This window comes from Perna viridis, chromosome 3 (assembly GCF_037379345.1).
Source record: "Perna viridis isolate PV_CMFRI_1.1 ecotype Kerala chromosome 3, ASM3737934v1, whole genome shotgun sequence".
Taxonomy (NCBI): Eukaryota; Metazoa; Mollusca; class Bivalvia; order Mytilida; family Mytilidae; genus Perna; species Perna viridis.
Genome location: NC_142447.1, coordinates 35222183 through 35249767, shown reverse-complemented (window position 1 = coordinate 35249767; position 27585 = coordinate 35222183). Strand labels below are relative to the sequence as shown.

Genomic DNA, 27585 nt, shown 5'->3' with positions numbered 1-27585 from the left:
TTCTGGCATGATTTTAAAATATTTTCCAAGTTTATCTTAAAAAGTAAATACATACTTTATACTCATAAACATAAAAATCTACGAATTAAAATTCATTTATTAAGAAAACATGCTGTACATTAATAATTACAATCTTGTTGAAAATATTAGTATTAGTTACAATTCAACCCGAGTTTCGTCAAAGAACAATGCCCTTGTAATAAGGGTGGTCAACTTTCACACATACCATTTATTTACCAACCACTCATAACTCCTTTTGGTTAACAGAAAGGTGCACTCAAAATATGTTAGTCTATGGCATAATGCAGTAAAAACTTATTGTAAATAAAAGATATATGAAACATGAAAGCACTGTATAAAAACACCGCATAACTTGATAGCTGTTGATTTGATATTATATAATTTACAATTTATCAAACTTTATTTTGACAATACAATTCAAAGTTATACTTACAAAATGAACATGTAATAAACGAAACATGAAAAGCGAAATGATTTGCAAAGTTAACTGTAGTGACTTTTTCTTGTCTTTAATGCAACGATGTTCACCATAAATGTTATGTCATTATTTTGAAGATCAAAATATTTTTATTCATTAGGTTATGAGGTGATACATGTCGATTTAATGGATGGACATTTCATCGTTAGATATACCGAAAGCATAATTGAATCCACTATTCCAATTGGACAGTTGTGATCTTTGAAGGCGAAATGTAAAACATCGCAAATACTGAATTAACATAGGTGATGTTACAGAAACGTCACAACTGCATCCATACCCAACAATATCGAAACTTGTCACTCACAGTCAACATACATTCATAATCAAATAAACAACTTCTCCAGCAAATATAAATAATTAAATTATTACCCCGACGCACATAATTCAATCATAAAAATGAAATGCATGTTAGCACATATTTGGAACAATGAAATAAATTGAATAAAAATACGAAATTTGTTCTGTACCTACACCATGTGTATGAAGACATTTGCCTTTTGAAGCATTCGCGTGTACTTAACGCTGTATTCTATAGTACGTAATACTGTAACATAGTCTTTTTACTTGCAGTAGAATCCATTTTCAACAGAATCACAAAATATTTTTGATAAAGAGAAAAATAACTATCAAGTAAATAGAAGCAGCCGATACCACCCTTTCTCCATGTCCTTTCAAGTTGTCCGATCCAATTCGCCCTACAATATTTAATAAATAAGTCATTGAAGATAAGTTCTTTTTTTCTGTATCATTATTTTTACAAATGTTTCTTCATTTTGGAAAGTAGTGCAGTGGTTATAGAGTTTCAATCGCATTTTGAACGATTCCCCAAATATTAAGTTCATTTAGTTAAAACCAAGGATGTGATTGTATTTTATCTGCGCCATGAAAACTGATTTGTTCAACGTGTCATAGTTTTCCTTTCCTCTTTCGTCTACCCTGGACTTGACTTTTTATGAGCAACTCGGCGGGTGTTTCTAATAATGCAGAGGACGCTTACCATACCGGTGCACCTGGTCCATGCTCCCAGTTTTTATTTGAGACCGAGTTGCTCATTTGTCTTTGTTACTTTGTATGCATGATTTTAGTTACTTTATGTTCTTTGTTGTGTATATCTGTTTCCCATGTCTGTTCTTTCTCCCTGGATTACATTCTTTTGATAAACGTTACAACCTTGGTTCCCTTGATTACGCTTTCATAGACTAAGTAGCGCACTTATTAAATGTATTAGCACTTTAAGATTCTGTAATACTACTGGCATTTTGTCTGTTGCTATTGTATCGCTTACCTATACAACCGAGTCATTTAAAGAGGTTGACATAGGGGTAAGGGAAATAAATCTTGAAATCAATGATATGTTCACAAAAGCCTATCAAGCTTTCATTTGAGACAGAATGAAATCAGGCCAAGTTACTTTGATGCTTACATGGGATTGAAGCAAAATGCTGAATACAAATGTTCCAATGATTTGTAAGAGTTGTGTCCCCTACCCTTGATCTACCTCCTTAAATAGGTATTGCTAATAAAAACTAGAGGCTCCCAGGAGTCTGAATCGCTCGCCTGGCTAAAGTTTGTCTTTCAAGGACAATAAACTTAAGTTGTCCAACAATTTTGTTTGTTTCGAGAAGCCTTTGGTAGGACATTATCATAAGGATCATTTCAGCAATTGAAAGTTTTTTCTACCTATTGCAGTTTTCAAGATATTGGTTGAAAATTGTAAAAAAAGTCATCTTTCATCTATCAAGGGCAATCTCTTACAAGGAGTCGCCTGACAACTTTGACCCCTGAAGACTTTTGAAGGCCTTATAATAACGATCATTTCAGCAACTGAAATAGTTTGGCTAAATCTAAAGGTTTAGGAGATAAATGCGAAAGAACTACTGTCTGACCCCTACCTTTTATTTTAGTAACAGAAGCCATGTTTTTTTACGGTTCAAAAAATGCCCACATTAGTTCTATGCAGGATACCCCGAGAAACATTCATACCAAGTTTGGTTCCAATTGGTCTAGTAGTGTCAGAGGAGAAGAGTTTTGAAAAAAAAAATGTTCACGACGACGGAAGACGACGACGGGCGCCAGGTGATGACAATAGCTCACCTTCGGCCAGGTGAACTAAAAAATGAAACAACTTGCAACCCCTTATTTCATGCATGGTTTGACCATATGGTCAACTCACAGCAAACTGTTGGACCATACTATGCAATGCAATACTGGCATGCAAGTTTCCTTGAACAATTGCAAGAAATTAACCATGTCCAGCCTTGCTATACCAAGTCAAGGGAACATCAAAAGCCGCTGCGTCTTTTTTCTGCAAGTTCATTCAATTTTCTTTCTAAAACCATTAACGCAAGATTGTCACCATTCATTTCCACACAAAGTATGATATGTCCAAACATTCCAACATTATTGTCTTTAAAGCAATACCCTGTTAACCACCTTAATAGTTTAGAAATGCAAAAAAAACAAACAAACATAAAAATACCAGTTTTATATTTTGTAAATTTCGATATGATGTACACGTGTTTAAAGGAGTAACCTCTCATCAGCAGCATTAAAATCAAATATTTTGGAAGATCATAATCAAAATATTAGTTGTAAACAAGCAAAACCAAAACTATCGAAAGAGGAAGCAAAATCCATCACCAAGAGGTTCTGCCACAAGCAATATAAGGAATGAAGGTTTAGACATGTTTAACTCGTAGCGGATATAAACTTAAGGTAACATACCAAATTGACAATTTACACAACGTACATTGTTCATTTTTTTTCTAAACGAACTGCAAATTACCAAAGATTAGAAAGACAACTTAGTTATTCACATAACAATCATTCATTAATCAACCTAAGTTCTAAAAATACATATGTTTCATGATTTGCAATACTGATTATCAGATCAATGCAAAGCTGTAATGAGACAGAATTTATCACCGTATAATTCTTATTATAAAAATGTGTTCAAAAATCTTGTAGATGCATTATAGCGGTCACGCACACCAACATTATCTATCTATTGATTGTAACAAGGGCAATAGTCATTGAATAATCTACGAAGACAATAATATGCTGCAAAAAGACGTCTAAATCGTTATTTTTTAAAGATCAATTTAGGTCTTATTTAAATCTTACGTATCCATTAAATTTGTCGGTTGTTGTGTCGTATTCATTTGTACGCTTTGTATTTTAAATGTAATTTCAAATTTGAACGTGGATTCCCTGAATCTTTTCTTCTTACATCGGCAAAATGAAATAATAGAATCAATGTAGTTTTAAAATGAGAAATTCAAGGGCCTCGTGCAATTATGGTCAACATAAACCTTTTTTACCACAACCACTTCATATACTAAGGTATTCAATAGTCAGCTGATATTCAAGAAATTCATTAATCATGACTAAAAACCACACCGACATTTTATAAAGAATGTTATCACAAGAAATCGGTAAATATTATTAAACTTGTTCTTAGTACATATGTACTTCTTACGCTTACTAGGACGCTTACCCTACCGGTGTACCTGGTCCATGCTCCCTGTTTTTAGTTGAGTCCGAGTTGCTCATTTGCATTTGTTACTTTGTATGTATGATTTTAGTTACTTTATATTCTTTGTTGTGTATGTCTGTTTTCAATGTCTGGTCTTTGTCCCTGGATTACATTCTTTTGATTACCGCTATAACCTTGGTTCCCTTGATAACTCTTTGATATTCTTTCGTAAGATTTGACAGATCAAATAAATACAATTTGCTCTCAGGCGTCGGTTTGGAAAATCAAAAAAACATAGATATCTAAAATTGATATAAAATTGAGATAATTAGAAAAATTAGTTATTCATTTGCTTAAACTCTCCTAGGAACGTCATGGAAATAATAAGTCCAATCTAGCAGCGCTGGTACAGAAAAAGGCCATGCTCTCTTAGTATAATCGAATACTATAAACTCTAGCTTTAAAGTTTAGTAAAAGTTTTCTTATTAAGTTATAAAAAAATGTTTACTTGCCTTTCTTCCAAATAGTTGTTGCTACTTTTGTCAAGTAAAAAGACACGTCAAAAATAATGAAAATAAGTTCAAAATTTAACAAAAATGATATGTGAATAAAATCAATTCGATTATTTGAAGTATGTGCATGCCATCATCTTAATGCTTTTAAATTTAGCTTAAGAACAACAAAGATCTAAAGATTGCGATAATGTCTGAAACTCCGCAACTAAAACCATATAGAAAGTATTATTTAATCACTAGACATAAGTATTCCTTCAAAACAAACATGACACGCAGCATCAATATAGAGCCAGCAGGTTCATATGTATCGATAACTCTTCTGAATGCTAATGTGATGGATATTTGTTATATTTGTAAGACAGATTACTGTATGTGATAGGCCAAACTTATACCACAATACGCTATCCAGTAATTCACACGGCCTTTTCTCATTCTTATGTTGTCTTTTACTTTGTGTGTAGAAATAAAGGGTATTGAGTTTTCTTATGGGAAAAAGGATTAATTTCAACAAAGAAGAGATTCTGCAATTAATTGTTTTCATAATTCGTTATCAAAAGCAATAAAGGTAGAATTTAAACAGGAAATATTTCTTTTTAGTAAAAAAATGTTTATGCATTTTTTGTGCTTTTCTAATATAGAGTATATGGTTAGCTAGTACTCAGCTGATTAATTTTGCATTGAATAATAAATAAATAAATGAATAAATAAAAACTGTGAAAACTGCCGAGTGAATGACAGTGAATTACACAATCTTAACATTCGTTGTTAGGTAAACAAAGATAAATTGCTCTTTGCAATTAAAGTAGAAGATACATATTACTCGAAACATCTTTTGTTCGAGAATGTTTAAAGTAAGCAAATAGAAATTGATATGATGCAAAAACATTTTTCTATAACTCAATTCAATATGATCTATACATGGCACACAAATATTTGTTCTAAAGACCCTTTTTCAAGAGAGAAAATGTTCTTTGGAAATAAAATGGTAATTAAATGTTTTTAAAATAACGGGGAAAACATGTTCGTTAACCCTAATTTTCTGCTAAAAATAGTAAATTATGTCTCTTAAAAACGTTCTTTTTATTTAAGTACAAAACAAATAGACTGGTTTTAATTGATTTAATGAAATTTTAGCGGTTTATGTCTTTTCTATTGTTTGTTCTCGTCATCATCATCGTCTTACCTGATACTTCAGTGCGAGGATGGCCATTATAGTCTTCATATTCGCCGTAGGGATTTTTTTCCCGATTCTTATTTGGAATTGTTTGGAAATATATTACTTTCCTTGTTGTGCTTGTCATCGTTGTCGTTGTCGGGGGTAATGTTGGTTCCTTATATTCTACAAGTGAAATAAATAAATATTCGATTTTATATTTATTTTATATCATTCCATGCCACTCTTCTTTTTGCATTTCTACCCTTCGAATCATTCAACAGAGCAAATTTGGCTTCAAATTCACTTTATAATCATTATAACGATTCTGTTCTTATAAAATGAAATACTTTGCAGAAAACAGCTTCATATGACCGCAGAAGTTGAATCTTGAACAGTTGGAGGATGTATTGACACTATATTCAAGCTTGATACAGCTAAGAAAGTGAGTTGCTTTTTTTTACAAGTACCTAATACAACCTTTCTTTTATGATAAAAAAACATTGAAATACAATTTCAAAGCGATCAAATACTATAACTTTAAGTATAGGTCGGGAACCATAAAAACAATTTTTGTTTTTGTTTTGCCTCTATTGTTCACTTATTTTCATGCCCTTCAGGTCACATCCCACTACAATCAATCCCAGCCTGCCTTTCGTGGTAAAGAGCTTTTCGGTGAAATTGATATCCATATAATAGTCGAAAAAACCAATTTCAACCGATGGTGACGACTGCAACAACTATCTCAAAAAACATCTTTGTACAAATTACATTGTTCTGTGTTTCATTTTGTGTTAGGTTGACATTTTCTCATTCACATGCAACTAGCAGTCATAAATACATAAATGCAAACCATTCTGCTTAAAATGATTAGAGTTTAATTTGAAATTGGCTATGATGTTAACCATTTTGTCATATATCTATTTATCTATGTGTATTGGTATGTGCAATAATTCAATTAAATTCATTCAAACTGTTTTACTACACAAGAATAGAGAATCACCGCATATCAAATGTAATAAGTACATTTAAATCATTATACACACGTTCAACATTTAAATCTGATTAAAATTCTTTTACAGATTGACATGTGACCTATTCAAAAAGCCAGCGAGTTATGATGATTCCGTCATATAATGTTACTGTGTGGCCGCCTATTTAACAGTAACTTGGTCCGAGTCCAGCTGACGGCACTGATGATCAATAAATCACATTTGGAAATCGCATTTTTCAGCTTTGGGAAAAGTACGGAACCGGACAGCACTCTCTGATTTTTTTCTCAGAATGCATGTTTCAAGACAATATACAAACATTGAAGGATATTGAAATAAATTAAAAATAATTATTAAAATTTATGAAGAAAATATTTTTTGTTTTTGTTTTTGTTTTGTTTTGTTTTGTTTTGTTTTTTGCATTCCATACAATTACACATTTCTTTTTATTTCAAGTTCAAAATCCAAGAGGCAGAAAACGAGTCAAAAGAAACGTAAATGTTAAAACCAACATCGACCCAACACCAAAGAAAACATACAGGGTCATTCCCGTTCTCAAGTTCTATGAAATAGAGACAGGTAGTCACTGATAGAAAACTGGTTTATGACTATATACTTTCTTCAAAGTGGTAAATGAGATCAAATGACATTGGGAAATGCCACCCTTTCTTTTGCAAGAATGTGAAAATTATAAGATTGAAAAATAACAGGAAAGTACGTTTGAATGACGAGTGTATGATAAAACAATGTGCCACAAATTTGTTTTACGAGAAGCAATAATGTATATTTTAACTTGCATATTAGCTGTACATGTTGAATGATAGAATTTGGCAAGACAAATCAAAGGCTTTAATGCTATCTTATCTAATACTTAGGGTTCAATCTAAAATTAAGATTTTCTAATGATACTTTAAGTGTGTTATTTTTCTCTCTACACCACTATAGAATTTGTACCACTTCTACAATGTCAAGAGCCGCAATAACTCTAAAGAGTCTAAGATTCTTTGAAGGGAAATAAACAAATACAGGATATTAAGAGAACGAATGAGGACATTCCTTTTTTTTTATTGTTACAAGATCTTTATTTATGGTATGTTTCTATAAAGTATATAGAATAGAACCACTTATAAGTAGTACAAAACAATTAATCTTACATATTTTGTACTGTTAAAACGTCTTAATTTCAGATAAAATTGATGGCTAAATATAAATTTGAGTGTTTGTTGATATTTTAATTTAATCACCAAGGGAAATATTCTTCATCAAATATTTCGTTCCGGTTTGTTTTGTTAATTGGTGTGGTTCCGATAACCAAAATTTCGAAAGACCAAACAAAATTCCAAGATCCAAGCAGCGGCAGACGTTTGTTTTGTCTCTCACTAACCATAGCAGATAGGCCTTTCGAATTCTCGGACATTATTCAATTCAAACGTCGTTTAACAATCTGATAACTCGCATAAAATCATTCATTTATCGACTTTGCATTTTCTGAGAGGGCCAGCTGAAGCGTCTAACGTGAATTTCGAACGTCAGACGCTGTTCGAAGTTTTTCAATATCTCTTAAGATCAAACAAAATTTATTAAAATACCAAACGAAATTTCAGATGAATATCATGTGAATTTTAAATGAACATTAAACAACTTTTAAAACACTACACTTTGCTAATTTAAAGGTTATATATATACAAAAAAGAAATACATGTAATAAAAAGCATAACCCTCTGCTTAAATCATCTTGAACTTACCATACAATTCCATATGATCAGTAGCAACACCTAATGCATTAGTGGCCACACATGTGTACATTCCAAAGTCTCTATCTTGTACATTTAATATTCTCAACGATACTGTTACAGTATAGCTATCGTCAGGATAGACTTCCATTCTATAACGTCCATATTCATTGTTTGAGATTTCTACGTTTCCCCTCCTCCAATAGTTATCTGCTTGGGGCGATGCTGTCACTATACATTCTAACATTGTTTCTTTGTCTTTTGTCTGTCCTAATCGCTTATTGCGTATAACTATTTCTGGTTTAACTATTTAGTATAAAATGTTTTTCGTTAAAAGTTTACTTACACGATATAGTATATTTTGCATGTAATTGAAATGATAATTCTTGCTGACTTCGCATGTCAGTAAGTATTTAAAGGAACACGTCTCAATAAATCAGGCATAGAAATGTCAATTTAAACGCATTTTCGAATCTTGAATATTGAAATCCTGTGATTATCAGAACTCATGGAATCCTATAATTATCCTTTTACTAGGATCTATTATACAGGTTAAGATTCGCTGAAGTACACTGCTAGTATATTAAATGTCATTCTCATGGTTATGTATTATTAGCAGCAAAATGTTTAGAGTATTTATGCATACTGTAATTCTAGAAATTATTGCAGTTTTTACTGCAAACATTTGCGACTGGGTTGTTTTGCAACAATCTCTCTTCGAATATTTGGGCTAAAGATAACTTTTATAGTTGTCTACTTAATACACCAATAATATCTGAATTTACGATATCTAAAAATGTCCCGCTCTCATATACTTACATTGCACGTCGACCTTCACAGTTTTTGATATAGCTGGCTCAACTCCATTGAAAGCCATACATTCATATACCCCACCACAATGTCTGCTGATATTGTGTATAACTAAAACTTCTCCAATAGTTCCAATTTCTGAAAATAAAATCATATGAAATTTAGAAAAGAAATGGTAGTATGCAGATACTCGACCACAATCAGTTTTAAAACATTATCTGTATTAAACACTTTGAACATTTGTAAGCAGTTGTGGTGCATCTAGATATCGATAATATGATGTAGGGTATTATTTCAGTGTCTACATATTGAACACAGCATAAACAAATACATGTGTGTGGTTATTTCTAGAGTCATAGTTTTCCTTTCCGCGTTTGTCTACCCCGGACTTGACTTTTTATGAGCAACTCGGTGGGTGTTTCTAGAAATGCAGAGGACGCTTACCCTACCGGTGCACCTGGTCCATGCTCCCAGTTTTTAGTGGAGTCCGAGTTGCTCATTTACTTTTGTTTGTTTGTATGTATGATTTTAGTTACTTTATGTTCTTTGTTGTGTATGTCTGTTTTCCATGTCTGGTCTTTGTCCCTGGATTACATTCTTTTGATTTCGGTTATAACTTTGGTTCCATTGATTACTCTTTTACAGAAAACTCAAATTCTACTGGTACACTATGTGTATGTTTTCAGAAATCAATGATTTTCAATTTGTGTTACCTTAACTGAGTGGTCACTTACATGTAACGTATTACGGTTTTTAGCTGTTTTTGCAGGGGTTGTTCTTTAATATTTTTTCAACTTTCTATAATTGGTAAACATAGTGTCACTATTGTTTTGTTGTTCTTATCATATCTCTGTTTAACTTATATTTATAAACCGTACTTGACTCTTTTCATAAACGTTAATTGTATACAACATACGTTCTTTCTTCTCTTCTTCATTTTCTTTGATTCGCCTGAACCAAGTGATATTTGGTGCAGGGATACCTGTAGCATTACAAGTCAGTGTGACTGTAGTACCTTCAGTAGCTTTTACTTCACTTCGCTGACCATCATTTACAAACCTTGAAGGCACTGTATTCATACAAATATGCTATATTTATATTCAGTATACATATTTATCAATTAAATTGACACTAAAACAACTTGAAATTACAATTTTCTTTACTGTGCGGACAGAAGAAAAATATTCCTTTAAAATAACTTGCATATGATATGTATTATTGTATTATTTGTCGTGAGTCAATAATATTTTCATGACAACTAAATTGAAATCATTTGATGTGTCATTTGAATATAATTAACACAACCTCAAATTATATTACATCATCAACGTGTACGAAAGTTATTTCCTGACGAATTTACTAACCTTGGACTATGAGTCTTATGCGTATAGTCTTGACTGGAACAGAGTTGACAGCACATGTGTACTCCCCTCTATCGTCATACCGAACCTCCCTAATGTGCAAGTTATAATCTCCAACAAATGGACGTTCTATACTCATTCGTACGTCGTCTATAAACCTACTCTCTCCTTCAGAGATCATTATTTTCTTCGGATTCATCCACACTATCTATATAAAAACAAAGTTGTAAAACGTTGTAGTGTTAATAGCCATGGAAAGGAAACAAAAAATGAATGAAAATATTGTGATTTGAAAGTTGATATTAAAGTAGTAAAAAGACTAAGGAAAGACGGCAATCAGTTTTATGTTCTAACGATCTAAGATAAACTTAAAGGCCGTTTTCAACATATCAGGTATAACAATTATTGTCAAATGATATAAACGATCATTCTAGTGTTTCTTAGAAAATATCAATGTTATTTACATTCAACAATTCTACGTATTTTGACAGAAAAATTCAGAAATGAATGGAACTTTAACAATTCTATAATTAAGAAGACAATGATGCGTTTCCTGGTTTTAATGGTGACATTCATGTTATCTGAGGCATTGATTTCTAATCAAGTGAAATACAAATTATCAGCTGAAACCTTCCAAAACTTTTAATAATAGTCTGGGGCTTTCACGTCAGAGAATAAGAATTGTACTTCATTGAAAGTATTTTGGGATTAATAAAATGGATTTATTTGCACAAAAAAAGAGAAAAAAAATAGGTAATTGCTATTCAGTGTAATTTTGGTTGATTCATTTTAAATTCATGTGAAGAGCAACGTCCATACGACATTATCAACTGTTTACCACTAAGATATCAAATGTCTATTTTCTATAAATTAATCGTTCTGACCACACCAAAGAGATACCAGAATCTGGGTATCAGAAGACGTATACATGTGATAGGTATAAGTAGGAATGAATTGGACCGACGCCTTGATGATAGATCGGTTTTTCTATCAGAATTTTCATGTAAACTGAGTAGAGTTTGTGATTTGACATAGAAGTAAGTGTGATGTTTATACATCTAACCTCTGATTCTTATCAATCATTCATTACTTTGATAACACAATCAAGGGAATATTTTTCATAGGTACTATTTATTTATATAAATAATATCTTTACTATGCAATGTTTATCTATGATATTAAAAGAAACGGCTGATTCTCTCGAGTGATTAGAAATCGCTTGATTTTAACAATCACTGTCAATTTCAGAAAATAAGACTTTAGATGAAAGGAAACTCCTAAAGAATTCACTTATGATCGATTGGCATTACTCCGTGGCAATATCCAACAGATTGTTTTACTTCAAAGCATGCTGTGTTGTTTTTTGTCCTGTTCACCTCCTAGTCTGACGAACACAATAAAACAATAGACTTACAACTGATTGATTGAAAGACAGAGTGTAAAATAAGAGATGATATGAACTGATGCTTATAACATGCTGTGATAATGGTATCCTTTTGAAGTAAAAAGATCTGCTTTCACCATAGCAGTTGTATTAATTGCTACTATTTCGTGTGGATAAAACAGATTATTGCTAGATGACACTACATGCAAAGGCAATGAGGTGTTACCAATCTTTGTTTTATATCATAGCCTTTTCAATATGAAGTTTTCATATTTTCTCAGCAATATTTTTGTTTAATAATTTTGGTACAATTCAAATATTAGGCAATCATTACGTTATCTTTCCCTAAATGAACAGTAAGAAGTCTCTTTTCATTTCAACATCCATTCGACACACCTTTCAATATTTAGGGGGTTCCGGAAACTTTTGCGTCTATTGCTATGTACATAAAAGAATTTAAAAAAACTCCCAGGACAAAATGTCACAATTACAATTTTACTTTAGGTAGATCAAAATGCTCCACAACAAAAATTCACATTTTATGCAAAAGCAGTAATGGAATGAAGAAAAGGACAGATATGGTGAAACACAGAAAAAGTACCAGCGTATAACCTAAATCCAAAACAATAAATACTTTCACAGATCAAGTGCAAAACATTTAAGACGAAAACAAATAACTTAAATCCACGGTAACAGAACGATGGCTTTTATTCAAAATAAATAAGTAAAGAATTTTCAAAGGAAGTGATTTTTAAAAAAAGATTTTGGGGTTTCAAAATTAAAAAAAAATGGAAAAACACATATTTTGACATTTTTATAGGTTTGAAGCGATTTCTTTAACCTAAAATTTCCCTGTTACAAAATATTATTTTAAAGAAGTTTTGTCCAAATGAAACAGATATAGTGAAACGCAACAAATGCTACAGCATATGACGGCAGATGGAATGTTTGTTTTTGTTTTTGTGTTTTATTTGTTTTATATCTTGTTTTATTTGGATCGCCTTTTCCCATGACTTTCCGTTGTTTTTATTGCTTAAACCGACTGCCTTAATTTTTCATTGACGCTTCAGAAAAAAAAAGAAACGACGAAGCTTTTCTATGGAAACCTATTCATTAATAGGGCAGTATTTGTTTTGCGAATTTTTTCTAATTGCAAATCAAACCATTGATATAATTGCGATATATACACTAATGCTTGCCTGCATCATCAATTCTATAAAGGTATAATATTAAAGAAGATATACTAATGACGTGACGCACAGTACCCATATTGCGTCTATGCATGACTCTTAAACTGTGCAGAATTAAAATCAGACGATTGAAATATACATTATTTTGTATCACAATATTTACATTATTTGAATATAAAACAGACAAAATCTCGTTAAAACACGAAATAATGACCTTTAAAATCTGCAAATTTTGCTAAATGTACGTTGTAAGATATAACACAAAATTTCGCGTCAAAATTTGATATTACCATCTTTTGCAAAAATGTCGGGAAAAATCCGCTAAAACTTACTAATATCATATTATGTATTTTTGTCAATGAAAATTGTTTTCGTCGTTAGACGACAAAAAGAGGGTTTTGGCAAAAACAATGAATCTTGTAAGTACAAGCGACGAACGTCAACTTTTTGTGACAGAAAAAAAATCCTTTAAAAATTGCAAAAGTAGCGTCTAAACATATTTTTGACATAACATGAATGCTCTCACATTTTTTATCAGATCAATTTACCAAGAAAAAATCAGGTCGAAATTATTTTTGTAATTATTTGTCCGAGTCTCATAAAATGTCCAAACTCAACAAATTATTACTTTCGGGCAAATGTATTTCCAGATAAATATTGCGACTATTTTGATATTTAATCTAGATATATATGCAATGTTCATCAAGAAAAGACCACCATCAATACAATTACACTTGCGTTGAAGTTTATTTTTCTAATATTCCAAGTCTCACAAAATGTCCAATTCTAGCGCGTCATACTTTTTTTTTAATTTTACGTTGCGTAAAAATGTCGTCATAGTTGTAGATGTTTATTTATTACAGTACAATAATTTATTCCAATTTATTATATTTGATTGACAATTTATCATTAAAGTTGAGATGATATGTTTTCGACCAAATCTTGATCTAAACCACAGTCTCTTAAAAAAAAACGAATAAAAAAAATTAAAAAATAATTGTCCGGGGTCAGAGGAAATTTCACCAATCAGAAACAATGACTATTCATACATGTAAATGTATATTAACAGCAAAAAATGTTTGTTGGTGTATTTTTAAAAAAAAATTATTTATGTAACACATGTAGGGAGCGAATCCAGGCATCGATTTCACAAGAAAGTCGTAGGTAAGTAATGACATCACAACCTAAAAAAGCATTGTAACGTCATAATTTACGATCAATTTCACACTTTTTGTGAAATTGACGCTAGAAATTTATAAGTGGAGATTCCAACACTGAAATAATACAGGGGGTTCCTGACTATAATTTGTTCATACATTCCAACGAAATAGGAGGTCATTACCTCAGACCCCCTGGATTCGTCACTGTCTTAATATCATTTGGACATAATCTGAAATTAATCTACCCGACACTATACATGATCATATGCGACTCGCGGGACAACGTATTGTATGGACAGCGAGTAAAGTTTCAAAGGTAACTTGTTATGAAATGTATTTTTTAGTTTGCTATATAATTTATATTCACTTCCCTTGTTTCTTATCTATGTCTTTTATCATTAGCTACATTACATTTCAAAATATTGTTCATTCGACGTCGACAAATTGAACTTTACTCTAAGAGGTACGATTACTTTGCGTAACGTCAATGGACTTTGATAGCTTTATATTATGTAATTTAATCGCAGGTACAATTAATGTTTTAAATAGGTTAGTTCAATTGCAACCAAAATAGAAATAAAGAAATTTGAGTGAAACCTAACAAGTATGATTGTTTACTTACTTGTAATTCATTCGAGTCTACATGGCACGGTAATATAGCTTGTCTTCCCTCCGTCACAGTCACGTTATGTGTTGTGTATCTGTCGAAGTCATGGGGATACGTACTCGTTCCTGAAAAAAAAAATATGCAAGCATCTATAACACACTACTCTAGGTTTATATCGAAGGCTTTGAAATAGTTCATCATATATTTTACTGCATTACGCGTAATTTTCTCCCTATTTCGCTATTGATACCATTCGTTGCTTTTGGGTTTTGCATATTATATAATTAGTGTGCGTTATTTGGTAGTTTAATACATGTAGCTACACAGGAAATATCTTTACCTGGTTTTCACGTGTTTGTGACACGCATGTAAAAAACAAATGTTTTTCGCATTGTTTTGAAAAACATGTTTCCGTACTGATCCTGAACATATGTTTCCATGTGATTTAAAATATGAAAACATGTATCTGCAGTCCTACCACAACACTTATTGCTCCCGTAGTGGTATTAATTCAATGTGGAGCCTGAAAAATTCGAAATATCTTTTGGAGACAGTCAGTTCAAGACTATTATCAGAATATAATAGCATTAAAACCTATTATTTTTCAACACTGTACACTTCTATTCCCCATACTCAGTTAAAATCCCGACTTAAAAACATTATATATCGTTGTTTTTCCAAAATAGATGATACACCTACAAATATATAGTTCTTGGTAGAGATTCCTCATACTCATAAGAAATAATTCCAAATCATCTTCCAAATATACAGAGGAAGATGTTTACAAAATGCTGGAATTTTTAATCGACAACATATTTGTCCAGTGTGGTGGACGTGTTTTTCAACAAACGGTCGGCATCCCAATGGGAACAAATTGTGCTCCTTTACTTGCTGACCTATTCCTTCACGCTTATGAGGCAGACTTTATAGCTGATCTGATCAGAAAGGAAGAATATCGTTTGGCTAGATCCTGCAATCTCAGTTTCCGCTATATAGATGACGTATTATCTTTAAACAATCCTAATTTCGGGGATTTGATACATCGCATCTACCCAAAAGAACTTGAGATAAAGGATACTACAGACACTGTGAAGTCAGTCTCATATCTTGACCTACACTTTGAAATCGATGGTAAAGGAAACCTATTGACCAAACTTTACGACAAACGTGATGACTTTTCATTCAGAATTGTCAATTTTCCTTTCATCTGTGGCAACATCTCTTCGGCACCTGCGTATGGAGTGTTCATATCACAACTCATACGTTATGCCAGAGCTTGCTGAAACTACGCAGACTTTTTGTATCGCGCTAGAACTCTAACAAATAGGCTTCTGGAACAGGGTTATGTTGCTACAAGATTGAAGTCATCACTACAGAAGTTTTATGGTCGTCATCATGAACTCGTGGATCGTTATGGTGTATCCATCTGCACCATGAAAACTGATTTATTCAACGGGTCATAGTTTTCCTTTCCTCGTTTGTCTACCCCGGACTTGACTTTTGATGAGCAACTCGGTGGGTGTTTCTAGAAAAGCAGAGGACGCTTACCCTACCGGTGCACCTGGTCCATACTCCCAGTTTTTAGTGGAGTCCGAGTTGCTCATTTGCTTTTGTTACTTTGTATGTATGATTTTAGTTACTTCATGTTCTTTGTTGTGTATGTCTGTTTTCCATGTCTGGTCTTTGTCCCTGGATTGCATTCTTTTGATTATCGCTATAACCTTGGTTCCCTTGATTACTCTTTGCATTATCCTGTGTTTGTAAACATCAATTGTTCAGTGGAGTAGCTGGTATTTGGTGCTTTTTTCATGTCCACTACTTGCTACGCCACTGACGCGTTCTGCATTTATGACAGTGACTGTCAGATGCATGAATAGAGATAAACTTTTGTCTTCGAAAACACATATTGTTTAAAAAAAAAACGAAAAATGCAACACTTATGTATCTTAATAAAGATGATAAATGTCTTAGACCATTATGCTAGACATAAATATGACCAAAAGAGTCATAGGAAAACATCTTCCCTTATACTCTAAGGTTTATAACAGAATTATTGGTGCTTTGAGGACAATGAAATCGCTGTTTACATTACATTAACTTTCATGTCTGAAATATCCCATTGCAACAGATAAGAATAAAATGTGTCTTAATTCCATTTTTATTGCATTTTAAATATGAATACTTTTAAGCTTAAAAGTATCTTTTAAAACAATACATATTATGAAGAATTGATTATATTGTCTTAAAACAAATATCAACGTGTACACTTGTGTTCAAAGTCAATTTTGCTGATTGCAAAGTACCTGTATCTAGGAATTCGGATAATGTACCGAAATATAAATCGTTAGTAAATTCCTCAAACCCAACGCTTGCAATATGTACATTAAAAGATTATAAAGAATGTAGAAAACGTGGACCTATATTAGAACATGACAGAAAGAAACCAAGTTATAAATTAATGGAACCTATTCTTGAAAATAAAATATAATTAAGGTGCTGAATGGGGAAATGGAAAGGGACAGAAATACATGTAATAAATACATGTAATAAATAACATGCAGGCTAAAAGAAACACACACAACTCTAACTGCATTTACAATTATTTGATCAGAACCAGTGGTACAAAATAAGACATGGCAGTTTAATCTCAGTGTCTTCTGGACAGGTGCGATGTAGATATTGCCGCATTGAGAAATAATTCATACCATTGTCTTTATATATTAGCCCCGTGCAGGTCCGGGTGTCAAAAGAATAGGCCTGCAGCAGCGCTCAGCTTGTCGTAAAAGGCGACTAAATTGTGCTCTGGAACCTAGCCGGGGGCTAGGGCGCTCTGCCCACAGAGCAACTGGGATGTGTGCCCCAGGTGGTGAAATGGGGTACCCCTGGCATGTTACATGCTGGGGTTGTCTGGCTATAATATGGAAAACCTGACCGCTAACCATAGTTGTGCACCGTGTTGGGAAAGATGCCACGTTCCTCGCACGTTAAAGAACCCTGCTGTGGTATTCGATAGGAGTAGGAACCTTTGCGCTCCGCCACAGGAGGCCAAATTGCCCGACCTTGCCCATCCCCCCTTTTCTAGTGGCAATCAAAACTTATCGACTCTTTTGTCCTTGTGTCCCATCCTTTTTTTTTTCATTTCATTATCATTTCATGTTCATTTTATCACCCATTTCATGTTCACCGTCTGAATATAGCTGAAATATTGATGCTCGGACATTAAACCCCAACAAACAAACAAACTTTATATATTAAACTAAGAGCAAAGCACGTTGTTTGAATTGATAATTCTATTGAAAAGAAAAAGACTTAGTAATGAAGATTTTATAAACAGTCTGAACAAAGAGTATAGTGTTTCCATTGGAATACTGACTGCTGAAAAGATGCTCTTTACATTTACATGTAATTTTCGATTGAAAACGCAAGCCAGTGAAAAACAACTTTCTCAGAATACTGTGGAAGTACTTGTTTTTTATGAAAGAGGCTAAGTTTCTACAAATATAATTATGACAGTGCGTATAGATTCATCTACTCATTCTGTAGAATATTTGTAGTTTCTTCGACTATTTCATTACAATAAACTTACTTATATGTACAGACTTAAAAGTAAAAACAATGCCGGGGATACTAGCACTTACTTAGATTGCTGACTGAAAAGTTTGTTTTAAAAAATTTATATTTTCCCTCGGAAGAGTGTCTAGGTGCTAGTAAGTACAGTTTTTGTCCTTTTTTCGCGAAGAACTAATAAATTGTACTTTAAATCCAATGATTTAAAATGAAATTGGTGTTCCCTTTAGTAGTACGGTTCGATTTGACAATAATTGCAGTGTAAATTGCTAGTAAACTGGACTTTATCTCACATTCTCCACCATAGCCTAACGGGGAAATTGGTAGCAATTTAAAAGCTTTAAACTCCATGATAGAATAATTACTACAGCTTCGGAATAAAGAAAAGAAATAAATCTGCAATTCTAAAGAGAATCCTCTTGTAATTTTGAGCACAATAACTGTTAACATCTAAGTCTTTAGACACATATAATTTTACGACTACTTTACTTAGATCTAACAGTGAAATGTTTAGATGCTTCCCTATCTGTGCTGTGTCGAAGCTGTCATAAGTAGACCTTTAAATTTATATGAATTAAAATCCGGGCTAAAAAAGCACGAGGAAAATTAGAAATCCACATACTATTGGTTAAGTAAATCTTGATATAAAACCAAGGATTGGTTTTTAATGGTGGTCTACTATAAAAATCCTTGATATAACTGATATCATATTATATCTTTAATAACCGATGCAGTGTACATATATGTCTGAACAAAAACAAAGCAAAAACGACAATAAAAAGCTGTCAAAAAGTTTCAAAAGTCGGGAAACTTTAGAGTACTTTAATTTGTTGAGATTCTCAACAGTAACGTGTATTTGATGTTTGCATGTATATAAAACTATAATTGTCGACCATATCCTTTTCATGTCTAAAAAAAATCTATCTGGGAGAAATAAATGTCAATGAATTTCTGCCTTTTTGGTCCATACAAGAAGCATGCGTGATTTTATTTCAAATTAGATTCTTCCGACTTCCGTATTGACTCCTATTATTGTTACGCAGATGTTGCCTTTATACTCCAAATACCGGGGATTTTAACTTGTCAACATACTTTGGTGTCAGTATTGATACAATCGCATGCCCAAATGACGACAGTGTAAATGTTTAATTCATGATTTGAACGCGGATTCATAAAGCATTTCAATCGGAATTCGTCGCCTTGCGTTAAGTGGAATGGTCATATAACATTAAGCAAAACAAATCCAATATTTGGATTTAAAAGGACGTTTTTTTTATTTGTCCCATTATGTAGTAGAATTGACACTAACCAATCAATCTCTTCAAACCAATGATATGCTAGGATGGCAATATTTCATAGCATCGAAGAAAGTGCTGTTCATGTCTGGTCCGGAAATAAAACATCTCAGGTCCGGTAATGTAATACTCAACTTTTTCTCTGTTATTGTCGGTAAATTGTCCCTTTTATGGTGATAAAGATTTTTCTCCTAAACGTTAAAGGTCTTTAATGTGTTGATTTCTTACAACTTCGATAATGGCATTGGAATTGGAAGTAATTAATTCTTTGCATTTTTCATTTATAGTTTCTTGACAATCATCTTTTTCGTATACACTTGTCTATGCTTCATTTACGAAAAGCACATCAACGTTATAAAAACTAACAGCAAATATCCATTTTGAATAAGTTCATTTTAGACAAATTAAACAAAAATTGAACCAACAGGTTCTTAGTAAGAAAACATTTATGAAACTCTTAAGTTAAAGGCATTTGTTTCAGAGGAGACGATTTTATATCAAATTACTAGTACATCAATTATATCTATTGAACTGTTATCTATATAGAATGATGAATATGTCTTAACTTTAGCAGTAAGTAGAAATATGAAAAATAATGTATCATTTCTTTTTAATAAATTTTGTGTAAAAATTCCAGTTAGAGCAGAGGTTATATAGATAAAGTGTTTACACCTGGGAATTGAATGGTTCTGATTCCCATTATCATCTAGCTTAATTTCTTTCGTTGACCCTGATTTCTTTATGCGAATTTCAACAGTGCTATATGACTCGCGTATGTGCTGAACATATGTCGTATTTTTCTCTCCAATGCTTTACCGTTCCCTTTCAGTATGTTTTAAAAGTACACGAACATGTTGTAATGTTACAGATATATTTCTTTCCTACAGTTATTTCGCCAGTTTTTCTTGATTCCAATTCATCACATTTTATAATTAATCTACAAAGGTCTGGCAGAAGAAGATAATCGTCAGATATTTTATGACAAACATTAAATGTTTATCACCTTTCCCCCGAAGGTAATATCAATAGGACTGGACTACATCTGGATAATCGTGATCCAATAAACTCTAATCAGAAATGGTAGCAAGACTTTCGCGGGAAAACCATCGAGAAGGCATTAGTGAGTGGCATTCGAAATCCCTTAGGATGACTTCTGTAGTCTTGACTTTTCTTTTAAGTGACCGAAGACGCTAGAAAATTGAATTTGTTTTATTTAATCTAAAGGAAGCTTTATATTGATGTGATATTATAACATATGGAAAACTTTCCATCTGAAATGTGATGGATCAATTTTATGACAAATTATTTCTCTGATTGCTAGAGAAACAACCTGTTATCCAAATGCAGCTGATATTTTTCATGTTCTATTAGTATTGTTTACGGAGTTTGAAATTATGGAAATTGGAAGCTCACTTCCAATTATTATGAATTATTATACATTTCATGTTCTGTGTCCTTTGAAAATAGAAATCATATTAATTCAATGTTTAGATTATAAAATAACAAATTCGTTTTTCGTCCTTTTTGTGTAATTGATCCAAGCATTTAAGTCCGAAGCCGGAAATGGGACTATATAAATTGATGTGCCAAGAAATGTGTTTTTAAACACGGAATGTATTAAATGCCTAAGTGTAACTGATGGCAAAGGGAACAAAATTCCGGAATTTTAACTATATGTATAAATATTTGAATAATTTCGATTGCTATCCATTAAAATTCAACTGATAAAAATTAAAACGTCACTTGAGGGGTACTAAGTTTCAAAGCATCGTAATCTTAGCTAATATATCTTATGATTAAAATATTTTTATTTCGTTATAAAATTGTTGATTAACCTAATAGTTATAAATTCATAAAACCAAGTTGAATTAAGGATTGACTGTTATATTTTTTTCGGACCTCAATCGCGTGGTGCACACTAAATAACCTCTGTAGCAGTTTATTGTACCACAGGCATTGAGATTATTTCAAATAGACCGAGAAAAATATGCCTCAGTCCATTTGATTTAATTTTAGTGTCAAATTCAACGAGTAAATCATTAAAAAAGATTGATGACGCCACAGTCACATTACAATATTAGGTCTATGAGATGATGGACACTTTTTATGGCAATTTGATGGCAATTTTTTTATCCATTCAGAATGCTTGTTACTTCTGTAATTAAATCATTATAAAACATACTTTGAGTTGTTTCTTCTTGTATGTATTCTCATTTAAGATCGGTGATCGAATAATCATTTATATATTCTTGGTCAAATGGTCAACAAAAATGACCAAGTGATTACATAATGAAAACCAAGTTTTAATATTTTTATTGCTTGAAAGCATGGAAGTCAGAAGTAATAAAGCTAATGATGGAAGATTCCTTTGGAATGCTATTTAAAATAATGATGTCATGGACTTTCTCATCAAATTTCAGGGTTTAGGCATTATTTCTGAAAAGTTTTCTAAAAACCAAAATGGAAATATTTAAAAAAAAAAATAATAATAAAGTGATAAGATTGTCTCAAATTGATGGAAATTTGCAAAACCGGTGCTTTTTGTTTGAGTTACTTGTCGGTATACATTTGAGTGTCTCAGCAATGATATTATAAGTCCATTAAATGTATTAATAAACAAAATATTTGTCAAATTCTGTGATCCTACTATTGATCAATAGTTTAACTGTGCAACTTGCAGCTCACATAATACTGCTAAATGTGTAAACTCCCAGGCTCAGACAAGTACATTACTGTCTTTAATCTTTAGAACATAACTCTTGATCCCCAATATATCTGTTATATGTTTCTTCTGAGGTCTTCAATGCTTTAATGTGGATGGTATTTAACCAGAGAACATCAACGGTTATGTTAACAAAATGGTATAAAAATGGAAAGCAACAGGATCAATTAAGTTCTCCAGATCAAATATTTGCTTTTGACATGCCATAGCTGTATCATACGTCAATCAACAGAAAATCTGATTTCCAGGCTTCAGATTGTTTAGTCCATGAATCACACAAACCAAGTTTACTTGTAACGTTGAACCTCTATAACAACTGAGCAGTTATCGACAACTACTTCACTTATCTAATTTTGCCTAGAAACAAATGTTGCAATATTCAATTTCACTTGGATGAAATTTATGCAGGATATTTGTAAGTGAAAGTCTTTACAATTAGGATCTTTTATTCGATATAACGAAGTCAATTTGTACCCTTGTATAAAATTCAATTGAATACAGCTAGCAAGTTAATCAAAGTCATTTCGCTAATCAAGTTACACATCATGAGGAACTATTGCAATTTTCCAGCCAATTGGTATGGTGAATGGTGAATTATCTATGGAGACTCAAACTGCTAAATCTTCTGTGATTACTAAATATGTCTGCATCAAGCCGATTGTTAACTCTAACAAGTGGTCCTAACTTCTACTGGTGTAATTTGTCATAAACATTTTATATCATTACAGAAAATATGACTAAAGTGTAACTACAATCACAGAACACATCAATCATGGACGTAATTTCACAATTCATATCAAAAAGATAAAATTCCAATATTTTCTTTTTAAATTAGGAAAGCAATTTGAGTTGTGTAAGGAAAGATGACACACTCAGTATAAGAATGCTTGTATTACACATCAAGTTATGATCTGTACATCAATAATGTATAGACTGGACTTACTGACCAGATATTAAACGTAATTATCTCGCATATCTCCTTACATGTTTATAAAGACAATGCCATTTAGGTGTTAAGACGGCCAAGCTTCGTTTTAGAAAATAGTGGAAGATCATTTATTAGAAAATTTCATTTGGTTTCTGGTCTCATATAAAGACAATTTGTATCAGTTTCCTTTCCTTTTTTTATTTTTTACTTTAGAGTTTTAAATTATACATGACCCATATACATGTTCCATATTTCTGACGTACCTTAGATTAGCAATGAATGTCCAGGCGTCAGTTTCACAAAAAGTCGTAAGTGTGAAATTGATCTTAAATCATGACGTCACAATGCTATTTTAGTTTATGACGTCATTATTTACGATCAATTTTACACTTACGATTTTTTGTGAAGACACCAGGGGATTATGGCCCTAAAAACTTTCATCTTGATTAAACTTGCATATATTAAATTAATTGGGACAGTCAAATTATAAAGACGTTAATATACTTTCCTTTTCTGAAAAGCAAGTGTTATTAAGGATGCAACTTTGTACGTACGATTGCAAAGGTCAAATCAGAAACAACCAGACAGTTAAAGAACAACTTTCAAACTTAATACAGTCCTAAAAGATTGTGATTAAATGTTTAACAAAGCACAAGTTTTTGAATTAAATGAAAATTGTCATAAAAACAAAAAAAAACAAAAAAACTTTAAATAAACCCCATAATCAATTCAAACTTTTTTGGGGGGAGATGGAGCCTTGTGATTCGGCTTGATGTGGTTCTTAAATGTAATTATGAATAACTTTGATTAAATTTATGATATTGAATTAAAGTATTATAACAAAATTGCAATCAGGCAATCTGACCTAAAATCATTTTTTTTTCATGCATACAGTGGAAAATTCAACCCTAGATTTTATTTTTATTGAAATTTGGTACCAATTGGACCAACAAAACAACCTGAGTCAAACATTCAATATTATGCTTTAATTTACCACATAAAAGAACCCATTGCTAAAATTGAAAATATTTTTGAACTAATTGAATGACAATCCCTGCTTGCAAAATGTAAAACGCTTAGATTTGATTACCTCCATTTACAAGCATCAAGCACTTATTATCTTGCTTCATGTACATTCTTCAAATTTCATCAAAATCCAGTGCACTGTTGAAGATATAATTTGGATAGACAGACAAAAGGACAAGATGACTCTACTCTTATACACCTCCGTTTTGAAAGGTATGAAAAAAGTTAATAATGAAGTATGTACCCATTTACAATGACCACGACATTGAACCTGTATTATTCACATTTGTCCCCTAACTAAGGTGGTTGAAAAAATAAAAAATGGAATACATGTATACATTTTTTCAGACACTGTGAAGTCAGCCTCATATCTTGACCTACCTTTAGAGATCGATGGTAAAAGAAAACTATTGACCAAGCTTTGTATTGTCAACGTTCTTTTCATCTGTGGCAACATCCCTTCAGCACCTGCGCATGGCGTTTTCATATCACAACTCATACGTTATGCCATAGCTCGCCGTAACTACACAGTCTTTTTGTATCGCGCAAAACTACTTACAAGTAGGCTTCTGGAACAGGGTTATGTTGCTACAAGATTGAAGCCATCACTACAGAAATTTGATGGCCGTTATCATGAATTCGTGAATGATTACGGTATATCCATATGTACCATAAAAACTGATTTGTTCAACATTTCAGTTTTACTTCCCTCTTTCGTCTACCCCGGACTTGACTTTTTACAAGTAATTCGTCGGGTGTCTCTAGAAAAGCAAAAGACTCTCACCCTACCGGTGCAGCTGGTCCATGCTCCGAGTTTTTGGTCCTAGAACCAAGATTCTAGCGGAAATCAAAAGAATGTAATCCAGGTACAAAGACCAGATAGGGAAAACAGACACACATAACAAAGAACATTAAATAACCAAAATAATATGTACAAAGCAACAAAAGTAAACGAGCAACGACTCCACTATAAAATGGGAGCATGAACCAATGTGTGTTATGATATATGTAATCCCAAACTTAAAACAATAAGAACTTAAATGCTCAACATATTTTATCTTGTAGATTTGACAAGACAAATATGTAATATTGCAAAGATAAGAAATCGTCTGAAGCAATATGATCTCCGCTTGAGTTGTCGGGGTCTGAAAGGAACGCCATTTACTTTTGATAACCGATGTGTTCTGGAGATAACAGGATCCTTTTTACCCAGTCTTAGGAATTTCTATTTGAGTCAGATAAGGAAAGTTAATCGATATGATATTATTTGAATTCTATTGGCATTCTAATCTGAGAGCATATTGTTCTGTTTGTTTTATAATTCCGGTTTGTGTATTCTAAATCACGTTTGGACCATTGTAAAATTGTTTAACACTACACCACCGAAAAATTTCACTGAAAAACTTTAATGCATGTTTTAAAAGCGACGAGGTTAAATAAACAAGATCAACTTCGTCAGAATTGTTTTATCTAAGATAAATATACAGGGTTTGAAAGTTAAAAAACACACTACCCAACACAGATAATCTGTTTTGCATTTGTTTTAAAGACGATTCGCGATCAAGCGATAAACAAAAAATGTTTCAAATATTAAAAACAAAGGTCTGACTGAGAATTTCCATAAAACAGCACATTGTACTCGCAGAGAATATTAATATGTTGACCGAGGATTATAGTTCTTAAATATCCATGCAATAAACTGTGTCATTTATTGCATATATATGTTATGCGTTGTGAAGTAATATTCAACAAGAGGCTCCAAGGAGCATATATCGCTCACCTGGTTAAAGTTTGTCTTTCAAGGGCAATAAATTTAACAAGGAGTTGTCCAACAATTTTGACTCAAGAAGACTTTGGTAAGACTTATCACAAGGGTCATTTCAGCAATTGACGGTTTCTATCCATTATAGTTTTCAAGGTATTGGCTGAAAAATGAAAAAACTCATTTTTCATCGTTCAAGGGCAATATCTCTTACAAAGATTCGCCTTTGATCCCTGAAGATTTTTGAAGGCCATATAACAAGGATCATTTCAGCAATTGAAAAATATATTGTCTGATCCATTTTTGACGGCCATGTTTTTCAACGGATCAAAAATCCCCAAATCAGTTCTATGAAGGATACCCCAAGAAACATTCAAACCAAGTTTTGTTCCAATTGGTCAAGTTGTGTCAGAGAAGAAGATTTTTGAAAGAAATAACATTAAAAATAGCCAAAAAACAAAACAAAACAAAACAAAAAAAAACGTCCAACGAGTGAAATAACTCCAACATGGCTGAACAGATTAAAATGAAAATTTGACCACAGATAGATCTCATCATGCTGAACACTTTTATTCACGTCAAAATTTGGCTAAACCTAACAGTTTTTGAGATATATCCGAAAAACTACTGTCTGACCCCTATGTTTGTTTTTAGTAACGGTGGTCATGTTTTTTGACGGACGGATCAAAAATCCCCACATCAGTTCTATGCAGGATACCCCCAAGGAACATGCATACCAAGTTTGGGTCCAATCGTTCAAGTAGTGTCAAGAGGAGAAGAGTTTTGAAAAATTGTTAACGACGACGACGTCGACGACGGATGCCGACGGACGACGATGGACGCAAGTGATGGCAATAGCTCACATGGCCTTAGGCCAGGTGAGCTAAAAAGTGCTAACACATATGCAAGATGCATGGTCAATATTAAGCTGATGGGTTACAATAATATACATTAACGCTATAAGTTCATATATCCCATCATGTTGAATCTGAGGTTTTAGAGGTAGACCTACATGAGATTGTTTTCGTTTTATTTCTAGTCATAACACTTACATTATCGGCAGATATACTTGTTATAACAATCTTACAATGATATGTTTAATTAAAGATAAGTAGAAAGCTTGAACCCGAGCCGTTTGTAGTCATGTTTACGTAAATCCTTAAGCCATATAGAGTCGAAAAACATTTTGACCATTTTTTTTAAATTATTCGTTATTTAAGCCTAAAAGCAAAGGACTTTGACCAACTTCTCGTGATTTTGTTCATAAAAAAGTTTTCATACGGTTAAACTATAATTAAGCTCTTTAAATAAGTTACGAATATGGTCAACTGGGCAATTCGGGATATTGAAACCAAGGTAAATGCGAACTGTGCATTGACGGAATGGGAGAAAACAGTTACGGA

The 27585-nt window shown here is 32.4% G+C and overlaps 1 protein-coding gene across 2 annotated transcripts in view; it reads right to left on the bottom strand.

Annotated features, from left to right (window-relative positions):
• Nucleotides 1-79: 79 nt before the first annotated feature.
• Nucleotides 80-27585, bottom strand: part of LOC148622027 (limbic system-associated membrane protein-like) — a 30195-nt gene continuing 2689 nt past the window's right edge. Inside the window, exons 2-9 of one of the 2 annotated variants that reach the window (XM_088571508.1) lie at nucleotides 14898-15007; nucleotides 10545-10749; nucleotides 10097-10249; nucleotides 9190-9318; nucleotides 8383-8676; nucleotides 5676-5831; nucleotides 4490-4513; nucleotides 80-1197 (exon numbers count right to left, since the gene is read on the bottom strand). In XM_088571508.1, coding sequence (XP_088427634.1) covers nucleotides 1094-1197; nucleotides 4490-4513; nucleotides 5676-5831; nucleotides 8383-8676; nucleotides 9190-9318; nucleotides 10097-10249; nucleotides 10545-10749; nucleotides 14898-15007 — 1175 coding nt within the window. In that variant the 3' untranslated portion in view covers nucleotides 80-1093. The remainder of the gene's footprint in view (nucleotides 1198-4489; nucleotides 4514-5675; nucleotides 5832-8382; nucleotides 8677-9189; nucleotides 9319-10096; nucleotides 10250-10544; nucleotides 10750-14897; nucleotides 15008-27585) is intronic. The other variant, XM_088571509.1, reaches the window with a different exon arrangement.